At 42.8% G+C, this 23,310-nt stretch overlaps 1 protein-coding gene across 3 annotated transcripts; it reads right to left on the bottom strand.

Moving 5' to 3' along the window:
- Positions 1–247: 247 nt before the first annotated feature.
- Positions 248–19,011, bottom strand: LOC111975754 (glycosaminoglycan xylosylkinase-like). Of its 3 annotated transcripts, none has more exons than XM_070447613.1 (10): positions 18,848–19,011; positions 16,624–16,956; positions 16,283–16,530; positions 15,998–16,084; positions 15,766–15,875; positions 15,412–15,583; positions 14,909–15,100; positions 4,071–4,181; positions 2,448–2,507; positions 248–2,278 (listed from the first exon to the last, which is right to left on the bottom strand). In XM_070447613.1, the coding sequence occupies exons 2-10, from the start codon at positions 16,750–16,752 to the stop codon at positions 2,047–2,049; spliced, it is 1,341 nt and encodes a 446-aa protein (XP_070303714.1). In that variant the 5' UTR covers positions 16,753–16,956; positions 18,848–19,011; the 3' UTR covers positions 248–2,046. The 3 variants fall into 3 exon arrangements, with proteins under 3 accessions (XP_070303714.1, XP_023860084.1, XP_023860085.1); XM_024004317.2 differs by lacking the exon at positions 4,071–4,181 and adding an exon at positions 14,726–14,756 and having other exon boundaries at positions 2,179–2,278; XM_024004316.2 differs by lacking the exon at positions 4,071–4,181 and having other exon boundaries at positions 18,848–19,010.
- Between the last annotated feature and the right edge of the window lie 4,299 nt (positions 19,012–23,310).

The raw sequence follows: 23,310 nt of genomic DNA, 5'->3' as shown, positions 1-23,310 counted from the left end.
TACAAAAGCATGTACAGATAGATGTAAGCTCTTAATTTGACCAGTAAAATTGAGCTACATGAAAAGTGCAGGTTTTCAGTAAATCATGAATCTCATCTGCATTTCCTGCAATGCAGGAAAATTCTCAGGAACAAGTGCGATAAAATGAATATCCTACATCTGTATAAACCACCTTTTCAAGAAAAGCCAATTGAATAGGAGCCATTACTTGTTTTTGTTTTTATACAGAACACTGAAATACAGAATATTTAAAAAATACTTTTTAATGTTGAAAACATTACATACCTATACAGCCCCAAACTTCCCATCTTCCCCCTCCCTGTCCCAAATTCTCTCTTTAAATCGTCAGTAGCATACTCAACTACAGTATGATACCCCCTACACCAGGTTTAGGCAACTAGATACAGCTGCCGGATGATTTTTGTTGGAGCAGATGGTCGGGGGGGCAGAACATAATAATGAACACTGCAAATTAACCACAACTAAGCTCAAAGAGATTGAATTTGAAAATAATGTCATACCTTGATTAGATTGACACGATAACATCTCTTTTCATTTGTCAGAATATTTGGGAACAGATTTTCCAAATTACACAATATTTTTGCAGGATTCCTGGTGATTTTAGTATTTTTTGACCAAAAACTGATTGCGGGACGTTTTTTTGGGTGACCGACTCCTTGAGGAGACTCCTCAATTATATATAATTTTTTTAGAATAATTATATATAATATATAATTTGTTGCATATGCATGGTTTTTAAGATTTTTCTAATTATTGGTATGTTGACATTCTCTCACCTCAACCTCACCAATACAAAAGGACAAATCTTTACAACATCTCAGAATTTAAGGCAATCTGCCAACAATTCTATTCTTAGTGATGGACAAATGCATAATATATAGTTTGCGGGACACTCATGCACACACATTCAGGCACACACATTCAGACACGACATTAGGTTAATTTAATATTACAATTTTCATAATTATACTCCCTCAGTAATGCTATTCAACAGTTAGTTATGTACACACTGGTAATGTCTCAAAGGATACCCTATTCCCAAAATAGTGTACTAGTCTTGACTAAAGCCCTAGAGTATGTAGCCAACCTTTAAAACCGCATAGGCCAGTTTCTTAGACCCAGATCAAGTCTAATCCTGGACTAAAAAAGCATGCTTAATGAACAATCTCTAATGAAAGTGCTTTTAATTCAGAAATAAGGTCTGAGAAACTGGGGCCAAAACTAGTGCAATATATTTTGAATAGAGCAGCATTTGAGACACACCCATAGTCAGTTGGCAGATTCTGAAATTGCACACAATTCCCTCCCTATACAGTGCACTACTTTTGGCGAGAGCCTTATGCACTATATAGGAAATACGGTGTCATTTCGGACACAGACACGTCTGTTTGTCAGTCACAATCAGACTGACCACAAAATTCCCCTTGGTCAATTAACCAGTTTCCCTCTCCACTGTCTGTCCAGTGGATTTCGCTGGGAGTGTTGTGTCCACATGGAGTGGGGTGCTATGGCTGTGTGAGCGACCCCTGCTATCCTGAGTGTCGCTGGGTTGAGTCCTATGGCTTTGGTTCCCTTGTTATTACTGGACAAGAGAGGAGGGTTTGGCACGAGGTGTGTGTGTGTGCGGAAGGCAGAGGAGAGACATTGGGGATACAGTTCCTCAGATATAGATCCCATTAGGTTCAAGTGTTCTAGTGTGGAGGGAAACAGTTTGTAGAGGAAACCACTTCCTGCTGCTGGAGTCATTTCCTGTCCCATTCTGGGAGGCCCTGAGAGGAGGAGGGGGAGTGTGGGAGGGGGTTTATCATCCAGCTCCTCCTACCATGGCTCAACCCTCTCTCTCGATCTCTGGGTGAGACAGCTTCTCCTTTCCCTCGTCTCTCCTCCATCTATCTATCCCTCTCTCTTGTCCTCCACAAGGGATTGGACAGGTCTCTACTCCTTTCCTCCATCCCTCTTTCTCCTGTCCTCGTCTCGGGATGGGACAGGTCTCTCCTCTCCTCCATCCCTCTCTCCTGTCCTCCTTTAGGAGTGTGGCAGGTTCATGCGGTCCTCTATCAGTGTGTTGTCAGGGCCCTGTGACTCCACACACTGCCGGATGGTTGCTATGATACCAGACAGCCGTCTGTCCAGGGCAGCCAGGTGGGGCTCGGCCAGGACGGGGTTGATGGGGTCAAAGGTCAGGGCCTGCCTCATGGCTGAACTCAGAGCCCCTGCCCTCAGCAGGTTCAACCTGTTCCACGTAGACATACGCACCCTGACAGATGGCGGGAGAGAGGTGTAAGAATGTAAAGATATGGAGAAAAAAAAAACAGCTCATAAACACACTGCAGAAAAGAGAAATGGGTTGTGATTACTGACAAATGTTGGTATTTTCAGTGTGTGTGTGTGTGTGTGTGTGTGTGTGTGTGTGTGTGTAAACTCACATGCAACATTGATACAGAGAGGCCAAAATGCTTCTTTCATCCAGAGCTGCATTCCCAAAACTACAAAACAAGAAAAAAACACAGTAAGATTGGTTAGACACTATGGATGTGCATCTCTCCCTTTCAAGACAATTCGATAAGTATCTGAATACATGGGCTCCGGTACAGGAACGATACATTTTGGTTTGAAATGAGTCAGTAAGATTTGGTTTGATTAGAGGAACGAATCAATGCGATTCAGTTCAATGCAATTCAATGCATTTGTTGCATAAACACATTCATTTTCCATTCTAAATTAAAATCTGCTGCTGATGAACCTTATGAGCTGGGCCTCTCTGAGCTGGACTTCTGTGTGTGTGTAAATTATGTATATGTCTATGTTATATGTAGGCACCTGAGCTGAGCCATAAGGGAAACTGGGCATCTACCACCCCACTTTCAGTTAGGGGGGGACAAAGTTAGCTTTTTATCCACCCCTCCACCCATTTAATTTTTTTTTTGTTGATATCACCATCAACCACTAATTCATTTGTCATTTTTGCAGATGAAATGTGTTAGAGCTAGTAATGTATACATATTTATCTTTAACAATTAGCTATGACATAGACGATTAATATATAGCGCAACTTTGGATTTCATCCCAGTCTCAAATCTAATGGTAGACTGTTTGGAAATTTTGACACAGTGAGCTTCTCTTCTTCTCCCGCGTTGACCATGCAGTGCGTAGCAAAAGTGATTGCTGTATTTGTTAATAAATTATCAATTTAACAAGTGCTTAATTAGTAAATCGGGAGGTGCAGGAACAAAAAGTGGGCGCGAGAGGGGTGACCTGGGGAGCTCTGAGGTACCAGAACACATTAAAAAAAGCATTGCATGCATATCATCACATTTGCGTAGTGGCAGAGAGTAGTAGAGTAGAAGCGCTTACAGAAGTTGCACACATGGGGGGAATGTTAGTACCCTACAGACCATGAAAAATGTGGCCTTTTATAAACCCATTTCATGCAATTCTCTGTCAATTTACATGACTGGAGACTTTGATAGAATCTTTAATACCACACAAATGATCGAATTGACACTGACAAACTGAGATCGATAAAAACGACCTTGTCTTGAATCCATCAATATCCTTGGCCTAGGTGTGTGGAGACATACAGCAGGGTACACTATGAGGAGGAAATGATTGTCCTAAAAATGCTTTCCAGTTTCACTGATTCCCCAAATGATGCGCAGCTCACTCGCCGGTGATGCCAAAAGCCTATCTGTTTTACTTTGTAAAACAATATTTGGAAGTTGATGAGATATTTTGGTAGCCTACAACAGATAAATTATAGTCTTCTCTTTTCTGCAGGAGCCATTTACTTTCCAACCTGTGATTTCCACGATAGTATTTGAAATATTGGGAAAGGTTTGTTGTCTGCATGCTGTTCACTGACAGATTTGCAGCACGTTCCCAACTGTAGGCTAGGTTGGTAGGCTATGCCTTGTTATTGGGCATTTTCATGGTGTAGTAGGCTATTCTGAATAATTACATTTCTTTACGAACAGATGTAACCAATGTGAAATGGCTAGCTAGTTAGCGGGGTGCACGCTAATAGCGTTTCAATCGGTGACGTCACTCACTCTGAGACCTTGAAGTAGTTGTATCCCTTGCTCTGCAAGAGCCGCGGCTTTTGTGGAGCGATGGGTAACGATGCTTCGAGGGTGGCTGTTGTCGATGTGTGCAGAGGGTCCCTGGTTCGAGCCCAGGTAGGGGCGAGGAGAGGGAAGGAAGATATACTGTTACATTGATGCTGTTGACCCGGATCACTGGTTGCTGCGGAAAAGGAGGAGGTCAAAAGGGGGGTGAGTGTAACCGATGTGAAATGGCTAGCTAGTTAGTGGGGTGCGCGCTAATAGCGTTTCAATCGGTGACGTCCCTCGCTCTGAGACTTGGAGTAGTTGTTCCCCTTGCTCTGCATGGGCCGCGGCTTTTGAGGAGCGATGGGTAACGATGCTTCGAGGGTGGCTGTTGTCGATGTGTTCCTGGTTCGAGCCCAGGTAGGGGCGAGGAGAGGGACGGAAGCTATTCTGTTACACAGACAGCAGTAATTCTATAACATTGGCAAATGTATTTTGTTTGGTTCTGAGAACATGAAATATATTTATTCATGTCACTGAGGGAGAGGGTAATCTATAACGTTTACATATCAGGTATCCTATTGAAATATTGAGTGCCAGGAAGCGATCACGTGGCAGGCATTGATAAGGAGAGAGAGCTTTGGATTAGGCATCAAGGGGGTTGAGCTCAGGTCAGCTTAAGGGAGAAGGAATGGTTTATTACCCTATCACTTCGTCTTCCTGTTGAACCATAAAAGATGTAAGGGCTAGAGAAGGAGTGCATCTAAATTGGAGTATAAATATATACACTTGTGTTGGTGAAAACATGTTGTCTAATGCAACTGTATTGATCCTCTGGGAAGAATAAACTTGGTTAAGATCTCATAGTGTCTGAGTATTTTTACTCAGAGAATTAGAACATAACGATTTCAATTGATCAGGGCTGCTGCAGATCCTCCAGAACCCGCACGGCTATGATTCTACAAGGAAATAAATTATAAAGTGCATCGCTGGAGAGATGAGTTGCAGGCTCATGTCGACCAGAGCAAAGAGAAGTTATAGAAAGTGAAACTTTGAGACATAGGGTTGAAGTCGGAAGTTTACATACACTTAGGTTGAAGTCATTAAAACTTGTTTTTCAACCACTCCACAAATTTCTTGTTAACAAACTGTAGTTTTGGCAAGTCGGTTAGGACATCTACTTTGTGCATGACAGGTCATTTTTCCAACAATTGTTAACAGACAGATTATTTCACTGTATCACAATTCCAGTGGGCCAGAAGTTTACATACACTAAGTTGACTGTGCCTTTAAACAGCTTGGAAAATTCCAGAAAATTATGCCAAGGCTTTAGAAGCTTCTGATAGGCTAATTGACATCATTTGAGTCAATTGGAGGTGTACCTGTGGATGTATTTCCAAGCTACCTCAATACTCCAGTGCCTCTTTGCTTGACATCATGGGAAAATCAAAAGAAATTCTGCCAAGAGACCTCAGAAAAAACCTCCACAAGTCTGGTTCATCCTGGGAGCAATTTCCAAGTAGCCTGAAAGTACCAACAGTTCATCTGAAAAACAATAGTACGCAAGTATACATACACCATGGACCATGCAGCCATTATAATCCGCTCAGGAAGGAGACACGTTCTGTCTCCTAGAAGATGAACGCACTTGGGTGCGAAAAGTGCAAATCAATCCCAGAACAGCAAAGGACCTTGTGAAGAGCTGGAGGAAACAGGTAAAAGTATTATATGTACAGTAAAACGAGTCCTATATCGACTAAACAAATGAAAGGCGCTCTCAGCAAGGAAGAAGCCACTGCTCCAAAACCGCCAATAAAAAAGCCAGACTCCAGGTTGCAACTGCACATGGGACAAAGATCGTACTTTTTTTGGAAGAAATGTCCTCTGGTCTGATGAAATCAAAATAGAATGTTTGGCCATAATGACCATCGTTATGTTTGGAGAAAAAAAGGGGGAGGCTTGCAACCCGAAGAACACCATACCAACTGTGAAGCACGGGGATGGCAGCATCATGTGTAGGGTGCTTTGTTGCAGGAGGGGCTGGTGCATTTCCCAAAATAGATGCATCATAAGGGAAATTGTGTGGATATATTGAAGAACATCTCAAGACATCAGTCAGGAAAGTTAAAGCTGTCGCAATGGGTCTTCAAATGGACAATGACCCCAAGCATACTTCCAAAGTTGTGACAAAATGGCTTAAGGACAACAAAGTCAAGGTATTGGAGTGGCCATCACAAAGCCCTGACCTCAATCCTATAGAACATTTGTGGGCAGAACTGAAAAAGCATGTGCGAGCAAGAAGGCCTACAAACCTGACTCAGTAACACCAGCTCTGTCAGGAGGAATGGGCCAAAATTCACCCAACTTATTGTGGGAAGCTTGTGGAAGGCTACCTGAAAAGTTTGACCCACATTAAACAATTTAAAGGCAATGCTACCAAATACTAATTGAGTGTATGCAAACTTCTGACCCACTGGGAATGTGATGAAAGAAATACAAGCTGAAATAAATCACTCTCTCTACTATTATTCTACTATTATTATTTCACATTCTTACAATAAAGTGGTGATCCTAACTGACCTAAGACAGGGAATTTGTCAGAAATTGTGAAAAAACTGAGTTTAAATGGCTGATTTCTTTTGATTTTCCCATGATGTCAAGCAAATAGGCACTGAGTTTGAAGGTAGGTCTTGAAATACATCCACCTCCAATTGACTTAAATTATGTCAATAAGCCTATCAGAAGCTTCTAAAGCCATGACATCCTTTTCTGGAATTTTCCAAGCTGTTTAAAGGCACAGTCAACTTAGTGTATGTAAACTTCTGACCCACTGGAATTGTGATACAGTGAATTATAAGTGAAATAATCTGTCTGTAAACAATTGTTGGAAAAATGACTTGTGTCATGCACAAAGTAGATGCCTTAACAGACTTGCCAAAACTATAGTTTGTTAACAAGAAATTTGTGGAGTGGTTGAAAAACTAGGTTTAATGACTCCAACCTAAAGTGTATGTAAACTTCTGACTTCAACTAAGTATTCAGACCCTTTACTCTGTTTTTTTGTTGAAGCACCGTTGGCAGTGATTATAGCCTCAAGTCTTCTTGGGTATGACGCTACAAGCTTGGCACACATGTATTTGGGAAGTTTCTCCCATTCTTTTCTGCAGATCCTTGCAAGTTCTGTCAGGTTGGATGGGGAGCATCGTTGCACAGCTATTTTCAGGTCTCTCTGGAGATGTTCGATCGGGTTCAAGTCCGAGCTCTGGCTGGGCCACTCAAGGACATTCAGAGACTTGTCCCAACGCCACTCCATTGTCTCGGCTGTGTGCTTCGGGTCGCTGTCCTGTTGGAAGGTGAATCTTCGCCCCCAGTCTGATGTCCTGAGCAGGTTTTCACAAAGGATCTCTGTACTTTGCTCCTTTTCATCTTTCCCTCGATCCTGACTAGTCTCCCAGTCCCTGCCACTGAAAAACATCCCCACAGCATGATACTGCCACCACCATGCTTGACCATGGGGATGGTGTCAGGTTTCCTCCAGACGTGACGCTTAGCATTCAGGCCAAAGAGTTCAATCTTGGTTTCATCAGACCAGATAATCTTGTTTCTCATGGTCAGAGTCCTTTAGGTGCCTTTTGGCAAACTCCAAGCGGGCTGTCATGTGCCTTTTACTGAGGAGTGGCTTTCATCTGGCCACTCTACCACAAAGGCCTGATTGGTGGAGTGCTGCAGAGATGGTTGTCCTTCTGGAAGGTTCTTCCATCTCCACAGAGGAACTCTGGAGCTCTGTCAGAGTGACCATTGGGTTCTTGNGGTGGAGTGCTGCAGAGATGGTTGTCCTTCTGGAAGGTTCTTCCATCTCCACAGAGGAACTCTGGAGCTCTGTCAGAGTGACCATTGGGTTCTTGCTCACCTCTCTGACCAAGGCCTTTCTACCCTGATTGCTCAGTTTGCCTGGGAGGCCAGCGCTAGGAAGAGTCTTGATTGTTCCAAACTTCTTCCATTTAAGAATGATGGAGGGCAACGGTGTTCTTGTGGACCTTCAATACTGAAGACATGTTTTGGTACCCTGCCCCATCTGTGCCTCAACACAATCCTGTCTCGGAGCTCTACGGCCAATTCCTTCGATCTCATGGCTTGGTTTTTGCTATGACATGCAATGTTAACTGTGGGACCTTATGTAGACAGGTGTGTGCCTTTCCAAATCATGTCCAATCAATTGAATATACCACAGGTGAACTCCAATCAAGTTGCAGAAACATCAAGGATGATCAACAGAAACAGGACACACCTGAGCTAGCAAAGGGTCTGAATACTTGTGTAAAAAGTTTTTTAAATTTTTAAATCTGCAAACATTTTTAAAACCTGTTTTTGCTTTGTCATTATGAGGCATTGTGTGATTGAGATGAGTTTTTTATCCATTTTAGAATAAGGCTTTAACGTAACAAAATGTGGAAAAAGTAAAGGGGTCAAAAAAACTTTCTGAATGCACTGTAATCAGGCAGGTCCTTGTTTAATAGCCTACAACATGTTGAACCTTCTTACTAAAGCCTACTTCAATACTAAATGGCACAGTCACAAAATTAGATGGGCTGTTAATTAAATAATTTTTAATTCATACGTGAGGGATTTCCGACTGCTCAACTCACTCAAATACTCTACTCCAGCGGTAGCTTAGGCTACTTTTATTGCGGTAAAACATTTAACTGGACATTTTATAAAAAATAACTAAGCAAATAACATTGGTTGTCACTCAACTAATAAACTCTAATATCGCACAAGCCGTTTTACAAACATTTGAAAGCTGAAGGTGATGCGCAGATGTGTCAGATCAGGAACAGGCCTACCTCCAACCTGATCTCGAACATTTCATATTATTCTCTAAGTAAATCTGAGACACTGCATTTAGTATGATGTGTTACGTTTCGTATGGTATGTATTAATATCTGGATGTCCATCACCCATTTCCTATGATATGAATTACAAATCGATTAGAAATTAGCAAAATGTACAATGTTACAAATTTGCAAAACTAATGTTGTTATCATATGAATTCTAGCTAGGTGGCTAATGTTAGCTGGGCTAGGGTTAAGTTTAGGAATTAGGTTAAAGGGTTAACTAACATGCATACACTGAACATACACTGAAAAAAATAAAACATGCAACAATTTCAAAGATTTTACTGAGTTAGAGTTCATATAAGGAAATCAGGCAATTTAAATAAATTCATTAGGCCCTAATCTATGGATTTCCCATGACTGGGAACACAGATATGCAAAAAATGTTAGGAGCGTGGATAAAAAAAAACAGTCAGTATCTGCTGTGACCACCATTTTCCTCATGCAGCGCGACATTTCATCCGCATAGAGTTGATCAGGCTGTTGATTGTGGCCTGTGCAATGTTGTCCCACTCTTCAACGGTTGTGAGAAGTTTATGGATATTGGCGGTAACTGGAACACGCTGTCATATGTGTCGATCCAGCGCATCCCAAATATGCTCAATGGGTGACATGTCTGGTGAGTATGCAGGCCATGGAAGAACTGGGACATTTTCAGCTTCCAGGAATTGTGTACAGATCCTTACGACATGGGGCCGTGCATTATCATGCTGAAACAAAAGGTGATGGCGGCGGATGAATGGCACGACAATGGGCCTCAGGATCTCGTCACGGTTTCTCTGTGAATTCAAATTTCCATCGATAAAAATGCAATTGTGTTCATTGTCCGTAGCTTATGCCTGCCCATACTATAACCCCACCTCCACCATGGGGGCACTCTGTTCACAACGTTGAAATCAGCAAACAGCACACAAACACTAGGCCATACACGTGGTCTGTGGTTGTGAGGCAGGTTGGACGTACTCACAAATTCTATAAAACAACGGAGGCGGCTTATGGTAGAGAAATTAACATTCAATTATCTGGCAACAGCTGTGGTGGACATCACTGCAGTCGGCATACCAATTGCACGCTCCCTCAAAACTTGAGACATCTGTGGCATTGTGTTGTGTGACAAAACTTCACATTTTAGAGTGGCCTTTATTTGTCCCCAGCACAAGGTGCCCCTGCGTAATGATCATGCTGTTGAATCAGCTTCTTTATATGCCACACCTGTCAGGTGGATGGATTGTCTTAGCAAAGGAGAAATGCTCACTAACAGAGATGTAAACACATTTGTGCACAAAATTTGAGAGAAATAAGCTTTGTGTGTGTATGGAACATTCCTGGCATCTTTTATTTCAGCTCATGAAACGAACACTTTATATGTTGTGTTTATATTTTTGTTCAGTGTAGTTGCAAAGTAGCTCAAATGTAGTAAGTAGCACCTCTCTGATTCAGAGGGGTTGGGTTAAATGCGGAAGACACATTTCAGTTGAATAGATTCAGTTGGACAACTGACTAGGTATCCCCCTTTCCTAGTTGAAAAGTTGCTAATTAGTTAAATTGCTAAAGTTGTCTGATGAGATGCGAACAAGCAACCTTTGGGTTAATAGACGTTCACGTTATACGCCAACCCACCTTATCGGTAAATCATTAAATCCCTATTAAACACCTGCATACACATTGTCATAACACACACAGTCTAGGACACACAAAGCTCAGCAGATTAATCTACAGGATCAGAGGGAAAAGAGTAGGGGTGTAATGGTACACATTCATACTGAACCGTTTGGTCCTCTCACTGTCAACTGCTTTTATTTTCAGCAAACTTAACATGTGTAAATATTTGTATGTACATAAGATTCAACTACAGACAAACTGAACAAGTTCCACAGACATGTGACTAACAGAAATGGAATAATGTGTCCCTTCTAGATGTGTATAAGAGACAGCTCATGGACTGCACCAGATTTGCCAGTTCTTGCTGTGAGATGTTACCCCACTCTTCCACCAACGCACCTGCAAGTTCCCGGACATTTCTGGGGGGGAAATGGCCCTAGCCCTCACCCTCCAATCCAACAGGTCCCAGACGTGCTCAATGGGATTGAGAGCCGGGCTCTTCGCTGGCCATGGCAGAACACTGACATTCCTGTCTTGCAGGAAATCACGCACAGAACGAGCAGCATGGTTGGTGGCATTGTCATGCTGGAGAGTCATGTCAGGATGAGCCTGCGGGACGGGTACCACACGAGGGAGGAGGATGTCTTCCCTGTAACGCACAGTGTTGAGATTGCCTGCAATGACAACAAGCACAGTCTGATGATGTTGTGACACACCGCCCATGACGGACCCTCCACCTCCAAATCAATCCCGCTCCAGAGTACAGGCCTCGGTGTAATGCTCATTCCTTTGACGATAAACGCAAATCCGACCATCAACCCTGGTGAGACAAAACCGCGACTCGTCAGTGAAGAGCACTTTTTGCCAGTGCTGTCTGGTCCTGCAACGGTGGGTTTGTGCCCATAGGTGACGTTGTTGCTGGTGATGTCTTGTGAGGACCTGCCTTACAACAGGCCTACAAGCCCTCAGTCCAGCCTCTATCAGCCTACTGCAGACAGTCTGAGCACTGATGGAGGGATTGTGCGTTCCTGGTGTAACTCGGGCAGTTGTTGTTGTTGCCATCCTGTACCTGTCCCGCAGGTGTGATGTTCGGATGTACCGATCCTGTGCAGGTGTTGTTACACGTGGTCTGCCACTGCGAGGACGATCAGCTGTCCGTCCTGTCTCCCTGTAGTGCTGTCACAGTACGGACATTGCAATTTATTGCCCTGGCCACATCTGCAGTCCTCATGCCTCCCTGCAGCATGTCTAAGGCACATTCACGCAGATGAGCAGGGACCCTGAGCATCTTTCTTTTGGTGTTTTTCAGTCAGTAGAAAGGCCTCTTTAGTGTCCTAAGTTGTCATAACTGTGACCTTAATTGCCTACCATCTGTAAGCTGTTAGTGTCTTAACGACCGTTCCACAGGTGCATGTTCATTTATTGTTTATGGTTCATTGAACAAGCATGGTAAACAGTGTTTAAACCCTTTACAATGAAGATCTGTGAAATTATTTGGATTTTTACAAATTATCTTTGAAAGACAGGGTCCTGAAAAAGGGACGCTTCTTTTTTCGCTGAGTTTATTTACAAAACAAAAACACTAGGCCTATAGGCGTTGTAGGCCATGTGTAGGCCATGTGAACGCTGTGTTTTAGGCCTACAGGCCATGTGAACGCTGCGTTGTAGGCCATGGGAACCCTGCGTTGTAGGCCTATGCCTCAAGTAAATCTGACTATTCTGTTAAAACAACTTGAGCCCATGCGCACATTGTAATCAAAATGTAATTCTTAATTGCTGAACTTCAAACTGTTTTGAGGCGCAGCCGGGAACTAGTTCTGTACGATGGCGAGTGGTGGAGTCGATAAACCAGAATTAGAGGATCCTCCATCACGTTAACAGTATGTCACCACGCCACAAGTGTGCAATGCTGTCATCAAGGCAAAGGGTGGCTACTTTGAAGAATCTCCAAATATATTTAGATTTCTTTAACACTTTTTTCATTACTACATGATTCCATATGTGTTATTTCATAGTTTTGATGTCTTCCCTATTATTATACAATGTGAATATAGTAAAAATAAAGAAAAACCCTGGAATGAGTAGGTGTGTCCAAACTTTTGACTGACTGTATCTGGATGCTTTATAAAGCCAGGCACATTTAACAGTTAGGCTGTTGATTATAGACTTAAGTTTGTTTGCTCTATCCTCTATTTTTTGGGGACAATTAGGCAAAGCCCAATTCACATGGGACTAGTATTACTAGATTGGTTAATTACTACCCCAGAATGTCTGTTATTCCAGAGGATGATTTGGATGGGATTAGTTTTTTACAAACTGTAATTCTTTGTTTTTTCCATTTAATTTGACAGAAGTTTGGAGGTTATTTTCTTGGCGTGAAGATATTTCAAGTCCAGGCGATAACAGGGCTACCCTGATAACTCGAGCTTGGTTCCCAAAAACCATACCAAACCTCTTTGGTATAGTGTCGCCATAATATTTGAATTGAGCAAGTGTTAAGAGAATCATTAGTATATTTTAGCGATCCGCAGTAGACGTCCTAAATGCCCCCCAGTCTTCAGATGTGAGCTAAACAGTGCCCTTGCACTTGAGATGCGTTTTAAGGCTATGGATGTGAAAGTTAACTTATAATGTCCAAACATTTAGGTCAGTTGTATGCTGCTTTGCGATCTATTAACAGCAAGGGTTACATTAAATAGGCTCAATATTTTTTACTGATGCATTTGGCAATATTCTATTAATACGCACAAAACAAATGAACAAAAGCATTCACTTTGAAAGTTGATACAGGCCGTTCATATATAGGCTATGCGCAGCACTTCGTTCAATTATTCAAATCAGTTGTTTTCTTGCTCAAACCGTAAGCAACACCTGTCAAACTCAGACATTTCTCTCAAAACACAGGGATGTCAATTCACACGGGGACTAGTATTATCAGAGGACCTTGGAGTTCGCCAAAAAACAGTAGGTTATTCTGTCTGGAATTTTTACTCTCCAGCCATGTACAAATGACTGACAAATTCGGACGGGACTAAAATTACAGATGTGGTGTTTTGTGCACGTAATTACATTACCCGATCTCCCCCAGTAAAACTAATCCCGTCTGAATAGGGCTTAAAGCAAGGGCTGTTTCCTCGCCTCCGCTGCGTTGTTCTCAATCCCAATATGCTGGTTAATTTAGCTATTATGTAGATAGCAACATAGGGAAAGGCACAAATTCTACAGCTCACTAAAGATTGTTTTGGAACCGCGGACAGCGACCATACCCAAAGCGGGAGAAAGTGCATTTGTTATAAAATAATACTAGATTTATTAGTGTTGCACCATTATTTTTTACATAATATAACCATATAAAATGTCAGTATCAGATGTCTTAGAGTGATGGACTGTGCCATCCCTGTAGCCTCCACAATGGATTAGTGCACTGTGACAGGCATGAATCAGACAGGTCTTGGGAACCATAAAAAACAATCGACCAGTCAACAAAGGGGTCTGCCCTACGCTCTTTATAAGCAAAACAAAGCAGGAAGTTTTCAACCAGTGACAGCCCATCACATTACCCCACAGTGGGAGATGTACCATGCTACAGACATGCACCCTTTATGAGAGTCACAAGTGCGCATCTGGCACTGAAGGAGGCAGTGTCATGGTGCGTTCGTAACCAAGTGAGAATTTACCATGACTGGGAAAAATCCACTTGAACAGCTCTCAAACTGGTAATTAATAGTGGGAAACTTGTCCATCATCCTGGGCACCAACTTCTCCCATTTGGTTACCTCTGTCACCTACCTAGGAAATGGCCTCTATAACAGCATTTTCAGCAGTTAAATTTAACAAAACATTATTTATAAAAAGCAAACTATTAAATGTGGTTTTTGAACTCTGTTTCCAAGCATGATCGCTGCACTTTTAGTTTATGGTTGACACAGCTTGTTGAACATTAGCCAATCAGCGTTTCTCAACGAGTTCAAATCACATGAATGCATACAACTGGCATTACGACTTCACAACTGGTTAATTCCCACCACCAACATGCAGCATCAGAGTGGAAACTTGAGAAGTCAATCAAAGCAATCCGGTCACAAGAGACAATGCAGGGAACATTGTGAATGTTGACCATTATTAATTTTCGCTGTACCGAACCGTAACCACAATACGTACCAAACCATGGGTTTGGTGAACCGTTACATCCCTAGAAAAGAGGAGTGATGTGTGTGATGTAGAGATGGAGACAGAGAGAGGTGAAGGAGAGGTCATCTTAGTCATGTCTAGAGTTCCTAAATGTGTTTATACCGTTCATGTGCTAACATTAGCTACAATAAGTAGAGTGTGTATGTGTTCCACCTCTTTGCATTATCCAGCAGAATGAGCATGCTGGCTCCTCCATCGTCTTGGAAACTCTCATAATGATGTCGGTCTGCGTTGCCGATGAGGTAATCAAAGATGGCTGTGTCTATGACGTCCAGGAGTCTGGGACCGGCGTCGTACGGAGGCATCTTCTTCACCGCATCACAGTAGCTCTCATCATACTCCCACCTACACACAGTTAAAGCATTTCGTTTTTTACTTTTCCTGTTTAAAAGAGAAGTATAAGCAGAGTACATTTTTGTAATTTAGCAACTTACAGGATCAATAAGAAACATTGGTAGATTTTTCACCTAATCAACTTGGGGATTTGAACCAGCGACCTTTCAGTTACTGGCCCAACGCTCTTAACCGCTAGGCTACCTGACGCCCTCTTANCACACACACACACACACACACACACACACACACACACACACACACAATGAATAATCAAGCACACATAGTTAACATATACATAGACAAATAGTTAATACACACACCTGGCCAGTTTGCCCTCCCTGTAAGTGCGTCCCCAGGGGTGTCTATGTTTCTGGAGCGGCCAGACATCTGGCAGCCAGAGAGTTAAAGATCCCTCCATGTTCTCTCCCTCCGCACATGCCGGCTCACTCTCTCTACAGTAGTAACACTTCCCATAGAAACAACTATTATTACCTAGAGAGAGAGAGAGAGAGGTTAACCATTTCCATTTAGAGAGAGGTCCAGCCCACTGCTGCTTGAACCCAGACACAAAACATTATCTTATCAACGTTTAAGGAGTGGCATACCTATACACAAACATATTATGGGTGGGACCGAACAGAGCCCTGTTGTGTGTGTGTGTGCTAGCATCTCACCCTGGATTAGAAAGGTACTGAGTAGCTGGTCCGTGGCGACAGGTTTGAGCTCAGTCCTCAGGTTGAAAAACCTCCCTACCACTAGGGGTGCTCTCCTGAAGCCCAGGATCCTACAGCACAGACACAGGACAGACACTCAGATACAACTAGCAACACCAGTATCCAGATTACCAATCCCAAATGTAAAATGTATATATTTATGCATAAGACCGATACGTGTGTGTGCGCGTACCTGTCCAGGTGAAAAGCTGCCACCTCTGCATTGTGTCTGTCATAACCTGCATATGGCTCTCCTTCTACCATATAGTCTCTACTATACCTAGAAAGAGAGGGAGGGAGTGATGAGAGAGTTATCCTCTTACATAAACCAGAGTAAAAGCACAGTGCCTATTCTTACATAAAACCAGACAACAAACAGACAGATGTCAGAGTGAAACAAGGACACTCAGTTCCTGAGGACTGTTCAGCAGCACAGAACCAAAGAATGGAGTGTGCATGTGTGTTTTCTCGCTCTCACCTCTTGGGTTTAAAGACCACTTTCTGCCCCCCGTCCAGTACTAGTAGAGCTTTGAGCTGGGTGCCCTTGTAGCCCACGTCTGCTCGCTCCACCCTTGCAGTGCCCAGCGCGGTGAGGACGGCTGCCAGCTCGGGGGTCTCCTCAGGGTACACCTCCCTTGGGCCCACCCACTGGCCTGCCACCTCCCATGGAGACTGGAGAGTGTGTGTTAAACGGGCACCGCGGGAGAGAGACAGGCCTGCCTCCATCTGATAACACACATGGATAGAAACGTTCATTCATAGCCTACACGCAGGCACCAGCTACAATAAATACACACTGACACAAAAACACAACCCTACCTTGCGGAAGGCTCTGAGGTCTCGTCGGCTGGCTGCGGACTCCTCTCCTCCGTTCAGCAGAAGAAGTTTGGCAAGCCCCAACAGGAGTAGCACGGCAACCAGTACAACCACACGCTGCTTCAACTTCATCTCCTCTGCAACCTCAGCCACCACCCCTGACCTGTGAGTCCCCCTCTTCCCCACCTCAACCCTAGAGCATGGCACCTGCCCCCCCTCTAGTCGCTTCCCCCTCCCAGCTCCTACACACACCCTTCTGTAGGGCAGGAGGTGTGGATCTCTGTCTCACCACAAGACCCACAGCTAGACCAGGCCCCTACTGTATCAGCAACCAGCCTGTTGGAGGTCAGAGAGGACATTAGTGATGAAAAACAGTTAGATATAAAAACTTAAACTTGTTGACAGACATACAAACAGAAAAAGCAGGAGCCAAGATGCTGGACAGGCTGGTACATGATTGACAGGAGCATGATGACAAAGTAATGTATAATTACTGGGCTCAATTCGTAACAGATTACAACTCTAATCTGTGTCATCGGAGCTGAGAGAGACACCCATACCGTGCCAAACCTGACTGATTCCTGGATCCACACCCGGGATTTTAAACAATCACTTTACTGACAACATAACACCCTGTCTAACCCACTGGCTGTTTTCCCACCAGTTACAGGATCAGTTACAGGATCCATCTAGCCTATCACTCCCTGTCTTTCAAAACAACATTTTATGTTTTGATATTGAATAACACCTTGCTTGTCCTCAGACTGTCCCCACCAGTCTGTTTTGGGCTGTCAGACAGTGACCCTCGCCTGTCTGGCTCCACAGCTCCAGGCACACTGGAATATTAGCCTGTCCTCTCCCCCAACAGAGGAGAGTTGAGCTGGGTTAACAGAATCAGGACAGGACATGAAGGCTCCAAAGCAGGGCTCCTCTCATATAGACCAACGTCAGTTGAGATGGATGTATTGATCGGTTGGTAATGTGTGTTTTCAGGACAAAGATATTGATCAGATGTGTCCATAGATGGGGGTTGTTGTGCTATTTGGGGCAGATAAGCAAACTGCCTGCAAGATGGCAAATGAGCCTGCATAACAATGGCGATACCATATTCAGTATGATGATGATGTAACTGTATCCAACTATCTAAGTTCTCCATAACTCAACAACGACAGATAGGTCTACCTATTGTGAGCAACTTGTCCTTGCCAGAGCTATGTATTTATTCTAAATGTATGGCTCTGGTCCTTGCCGTATGTCAAAGTGCCACTATCAATGTCACAGAATCATCATAGCTAACAACAACTTTCCAGTCAGCTGGAGGATACAATTGCCACCCTCATCAAAAACAGCAATTATGTTTCCACTCAAATTAAAGGGCTGTCATTTGAAAGGTTATTTATGGAGCCCAAAATAGACATGAAACGGACTTGAGAATACATTTAAAAAATACACACTATACCAAAAAATGTTTGTACTAGGTAGTTAACTGAGGACAACCCGTGAATTAGCCGGCTAAGTTAAACATCAGCCATATAAGCAACCAGTGTCTAGCAGTGCCGGTGGCCATGCAGGCAGGAATGACTCGAGTTGCATTCCACACAATCGGTAATTCATGGGACCAACTACATACACGTCCCACTACTGCGGAAACTCTACACTAACAGTAGTTGGCTAGCTAGTTGGTTGGAAATCGCGAAGGACCACACGGTTAGTTTGCCATCTAGCAAACGCTTTGTTGATTTTAGAATAAATCTGCATCGACAGCTGCTAACGGTACCGTATTGTCCGTTTTGCTTTCGTCCAGCAATGCAGTACTAGCCGGGTGGTTAGCTAGCCGGTTAGCCGGGTGGTTAGCTAGCCGGATGATTAGCTAGTTGGTTTGCTAGCCAACTATCTAGGTGGTTAGTTAGCCAACTAGCAAAGAAACGGTTAGTTATCCATGTTCGTTAGCTAGCTGTTACTAACCTAGCTAGTTAGTAACTAACGTACTGATAGCTGACGAACTGCATCATATTTTCCATATCTAAACTTGCGTTGAAAGCTGACAAGCGTGTGCTAGCTAACTAGCGAGCAAGCTAACATCAGACATTATCAAACATTCTATGAATGTGATTAAAAGGCTACTGATAACGTTACTGTTAGCTTGCCAACACCGTTGATTGCAAAGAAATGGCTGTTGTGAGGTAACGTTAGCTATCGTATTAGCAAGTCTGATCAAATGGCTTACCTTTGCGATTACGGCTACTAGGTGTTAAACGACATCAATGCAACGGTCAGTGTGTTTTCGATGTTTTGTGTGAAATTGTGTATTATTCATCGATAGGCTGTCAAAAAAAATATCCGCGTTTCGTTAGCAATAGTTAAACAGTTTTTCCGGGTCACGGAATTTTTCCAAATAAAAGTCCCCCACTTAATAGTAGAATTGTCAATAACTTGTATTTATTCATGATATATGACACATATTTGTCTAAACATAAACCAATGATTCATATTTGCTCATATTTAAGTTACATTTGCATAAAATGTGGGTTTTAAAACATGTCACAAAGTCAGACAAATGTCCTCATTGTGAATCACTGTATACAGTAGAGGCTGCTGAGGGGAAGACCGCTCATAATAATGTCTGGAACGGAGCCAATTGAATGGCATAAAACCATGTGTTTGATCTATTTGATACCATTCCACTTATTCCACTCCAGCCATTACCACGAACCCGTCCTCCCCAATTAAAGTGCCACCAACCTCTTGTGATGGAATACATATTGGCTTATAGAGCAAAAACTATTCTGGCTGCTGCAGTACAAGTATTGTAGGGAATACATTTACATTTTACATTTAAGTCATTTAGCAGACGCTCTTATCCAGAGCGACTTACAAATTGGAAAGTTCATACATATTCATCCTGGTCCCCCCGTGGGGAATGAACCCACAACCCTGGCGTTGCAAGCGCCATGCTCTACCAACTGAGCCACGCGGAATACTTAGTAGGGTAATAGTAGAAAAGTGTCATTAACCTGTATTTAACAATGATTCGCATTTGTTTATATTTAAGTGACATTTGCATTAAATGTGGGTTTTAAAACATGTTCCAAGGTCAAATAAATGCCACCAATGCAATACACTAGCTATGGTATGAATTACATATTGGCTTATAGAGAGAAAACTATTCTAGGTGCCAAAGTAAAAGTGGGGTTGAGATTACTCACTAGGGTCTATAGAATATATATACCTTCCAACAGATCAACAACCCTAAGCACACAGCCAAGACAACGCAGGAATGGCTTTGGGACAAGTCTCAATGTGCTTGAGTGGCCCAGCCAGAGCCCGGACTTGAACCCGATCAAATATCTCTGGAGAGACCTAAAAATAGCTGCACAATGATGCTCCCCATCCAAACTGACAGAGCTTGAGAGGATGTGCAGAGAATGGGAGAAACCCCCCAAATACAAATGTGCCAAGATTGTAGTGTCATACCCAAGAAGACTCAAGGCTGTAATCGATGCCAAAGGTGCTTCAACAAAGTACTTAGTAAAGGGTCTGAATACGTATGTAAATGTGATATTTCCGTTTTTTTGTTTGTTGCTAAAATGTCTTAAAACCTGTTTTTGCTTTGTCATTACGGGATATTGTGTGTAGATTGATGAGGGGGAAAAAACTATTTTATCAATTTTAGAATAAGGCTGTAACGTAACAAAATGTGGAAAAAGTCTAGGGGTCTGAATACTTTCCGAATGCACTGTATAGGCCTACAGTTTATTGAATTGGGAACAACAGAAAGGGTGGAGTAGAAAGTGTAGCTGGGCATTTAAACCTCAGTCCCCCATGAAATAATATAGATTCTACGGACCCTAATGGGTGTTCCCAACCCAACTTTTACCTCGGCACATAAAATAGTTCTCTCTCTATTAGTCAATATTCAATTTATAGGCTGACAGTGTTGCATTGGAACAAATGGAATGGGTGGAGTAGAAAGTGTTGCTATGTTTTCCATTTACAATGATTCACATTGTGGCCAATGGAATTGGTGGCGTTAAAGACCAGCAACACTCCATTATTCAGAGCCCCATGATATATACACTGCTCAAAAAAATAAAGGGAACACTTAAACAACACAATGTAACTCCAAGTCAATCACACTTCTGTGAAATCAAACTGTCCACTTAGGAAGCAACACTGATTGACAATAAATTTCACATGCTGTTGTGCAAATGGAATTTATAGGCAATTAGCAAGACACCCCCAATAAAGGAGTGGTTCTGCAGGTGGTGACCACAGACCACTTCTCAGTTCTATGCTTCCTGGCTGATGTTTTGGTCACTTTTGAATGCTGGCGGTGCTTTCACTCTAGTGGTAGCATGAGACGGAGTCTACAACCCACACAAGTGGCTCAGGTAGTGCAGCTCATCCAGGATGGCACATCAATGCGAGCTGTGGCAAGAAGGTTTGCTGTGTCTGTCAGCGTAGTGTCCAGAGCATGGAGGCGCTACCAGGAGACAGGCCAGTACATCAGGAGACGTGGAGGAGGCCGTAGGAGGGCAACAACCCAGCAGCAGGACCGCTACCTCCGCCTTTGTGCAAGGAGAAGCACTGCCAGAGCCCTGCAAAATGACCTCCAGCAGGCCACAAATGTGCATGTGTCTGCTCAAACGGTCAGAAACAGACTCCATGAGGGTGGTATGAGGGCCCGACGTCCACAGGTGGGGGTCGGAAATACTCCTCAGTACTCCTCAGTTTCATCAGCTGTCTGGGTGGCTGGTCTCAGACGATGCCGCACGTTTAGTAGCCGCACGTGAAGGTGTCGGATGTGGAGGTCCTGGGCTGGCGTGGTAATACGTAGTCTGCTCTGTAAAAAGCTTTTTGTGTGTAAGGAACATTTATGGGATCTTTATTTTAGCTCATGAAATATGGGACCACCATTTTACATGTTGCGTTTATATATTTTTTTCAGTACAGATTCTACAGACCTTACTGCAGGGCTCTCCAACTCTGTTCCTGGAGAGCTACAGTTCTGTAGGTTTTTACTCCAACCCTAATCTAGCACACCTGATTCTAATAATTAGCTGGTTGATAAGCTGAATCAGTTTAGTTACAACTGGGGTTGGAGTGAAAACCTACAGAAGGGTAGCTTTCCAGGGACAGGGTTGGAGAGTCCTACTGAGTATTCCCAATCCCACTTTTACGTCGTATTTATACGGCACATTTCAGACATGGAATGCAACACAATGTGCTTCACAGGGGAAAAAAACAAGTACAAACTGAAATATTACACAGCAAACATGAGGATAAAAAACTAAAGAATAACAAAAACTGAACGACTAAAAAGCACCATAAGGAAAAACAAAGCTAAAAAGGTGTGCTTTAAGATCTTAAATATGTCCAAAGTTTCAGCCCCCTTCAGGTTCACAGGGAGGCTATTTCAGAGGCTTCTACTTATCTAGAAACCAATAGAAGTATCTTAAAATGCACAGGCAGCCAGTGAAAACCTTCAAACTGATGCAATGTGTGCTCCCTGTCTGGTCTTGGTCAGTACCCCTACTGTAGCATTCTGTATGTTTTGCAGTTGACCAATGGCTTTCTTGGGTAGACCAGACAGGAGAGCATTACAGTAGTCAAGCCTGCTTGTTATAAAAGCATGGATGACTGTCTCTGTATCAGCCTGAGAGAGAAATGACCACACCGTGGCAATGTTCCTCAGGTGGTAAAAAGCTATTTGTCTCATTCATAATGTGCGATTTGAAATTGAGTTCAGAATCTTAAATAACACCTAGATTTTTTAACCTGGTGTTTTATCTTTATAAGATAAAGATAATTAAAATTAATTAAAATGTTCGGCCAGATTCTCTCTCTGTGCTTTGTCTACAACAATAAGTACCTTGGTTATGTCTTGATTTAGCTGGAGGAAGCTGTGTGCCATCCAAGTATTTACATCACTAATACAGTCTAATCATTTATCAGTGGAACTAAAATACTCGACACAGAAATGTAGTTATGTATCGTCTGCGTAGCAGTGAAAATCAATGCTGTGCTTTCTGATAACGCTGACAAGGGGTAACATACTGTATATAAACTGAACAGTACCGGAACCAAAATCAAATCTTGTGTAACGCTACATGTGATATGTATTTTCTGAGTTATGTTCACCAAGAGTGACAAAAACTCTCCACTGGTTAAATAGGTCCTAAACTAATTTAGAATTGGAGTGGAGAGGAGAGGCCAGCCCACCTCTCCAGTCTGTCCAGAAGGACATCATGGTCAACAGTGTCGAACACAGCACTTAAATCCAAGAGTACAAGGACAGAGAGCTGTTTGGCATCTGTGTTGGCTGTAAGATCATTTACCACTTTAACTAAGGCTGTCTCTGTGCTGTGGTGGGCATAAAAACCAGTTTGTAATAAAAAAAAAAAAAAATACAATTGGCACTTAAAACAATAATTTAGCTGTTTGAAAACCAAATTCTCCAGAATTTTGGTTAAGAATGGGAGGTTGGCTGAAAATTGCTAAGAGTTTAAGAATCTAGATGACTTTTCTTCAGAAGGCGTTTCACCATAGCAGTTTTTAGTGCAGTGGGGAAAGTGCCTGTGAACAGGGAGTGATTAACAATAACCTGCACTTCTTCAGATATGCAATTAAAAACTGTTTTGAAGGTGGTGGGGATAGGATCGAGAAGGCAGGTAGAAGGCTTCAGTTGGG

This window comes from Salvelinus sp. IW2-2015, linkage group LG16 (assembly GCF_002910315.2).
Source record: "Salvelinus sp. IW2-2015 linkage group LG16, ASM291031v2, whole genome shotgun sequence".
Classification (NCBI taxonomy): domain Eukaryota; kingdom Metazoa; phylum Chordata; class Actinopteri; order Salmoniformes; family Salmonidae; genus Salvelinus; species Salvelinus sp. IW2-2015.
The sequence above is the reverse complement of the archived record's forward strand: the minus strand, read 5'-3'. Positions and strand labels throughout refer to the sequence as shown.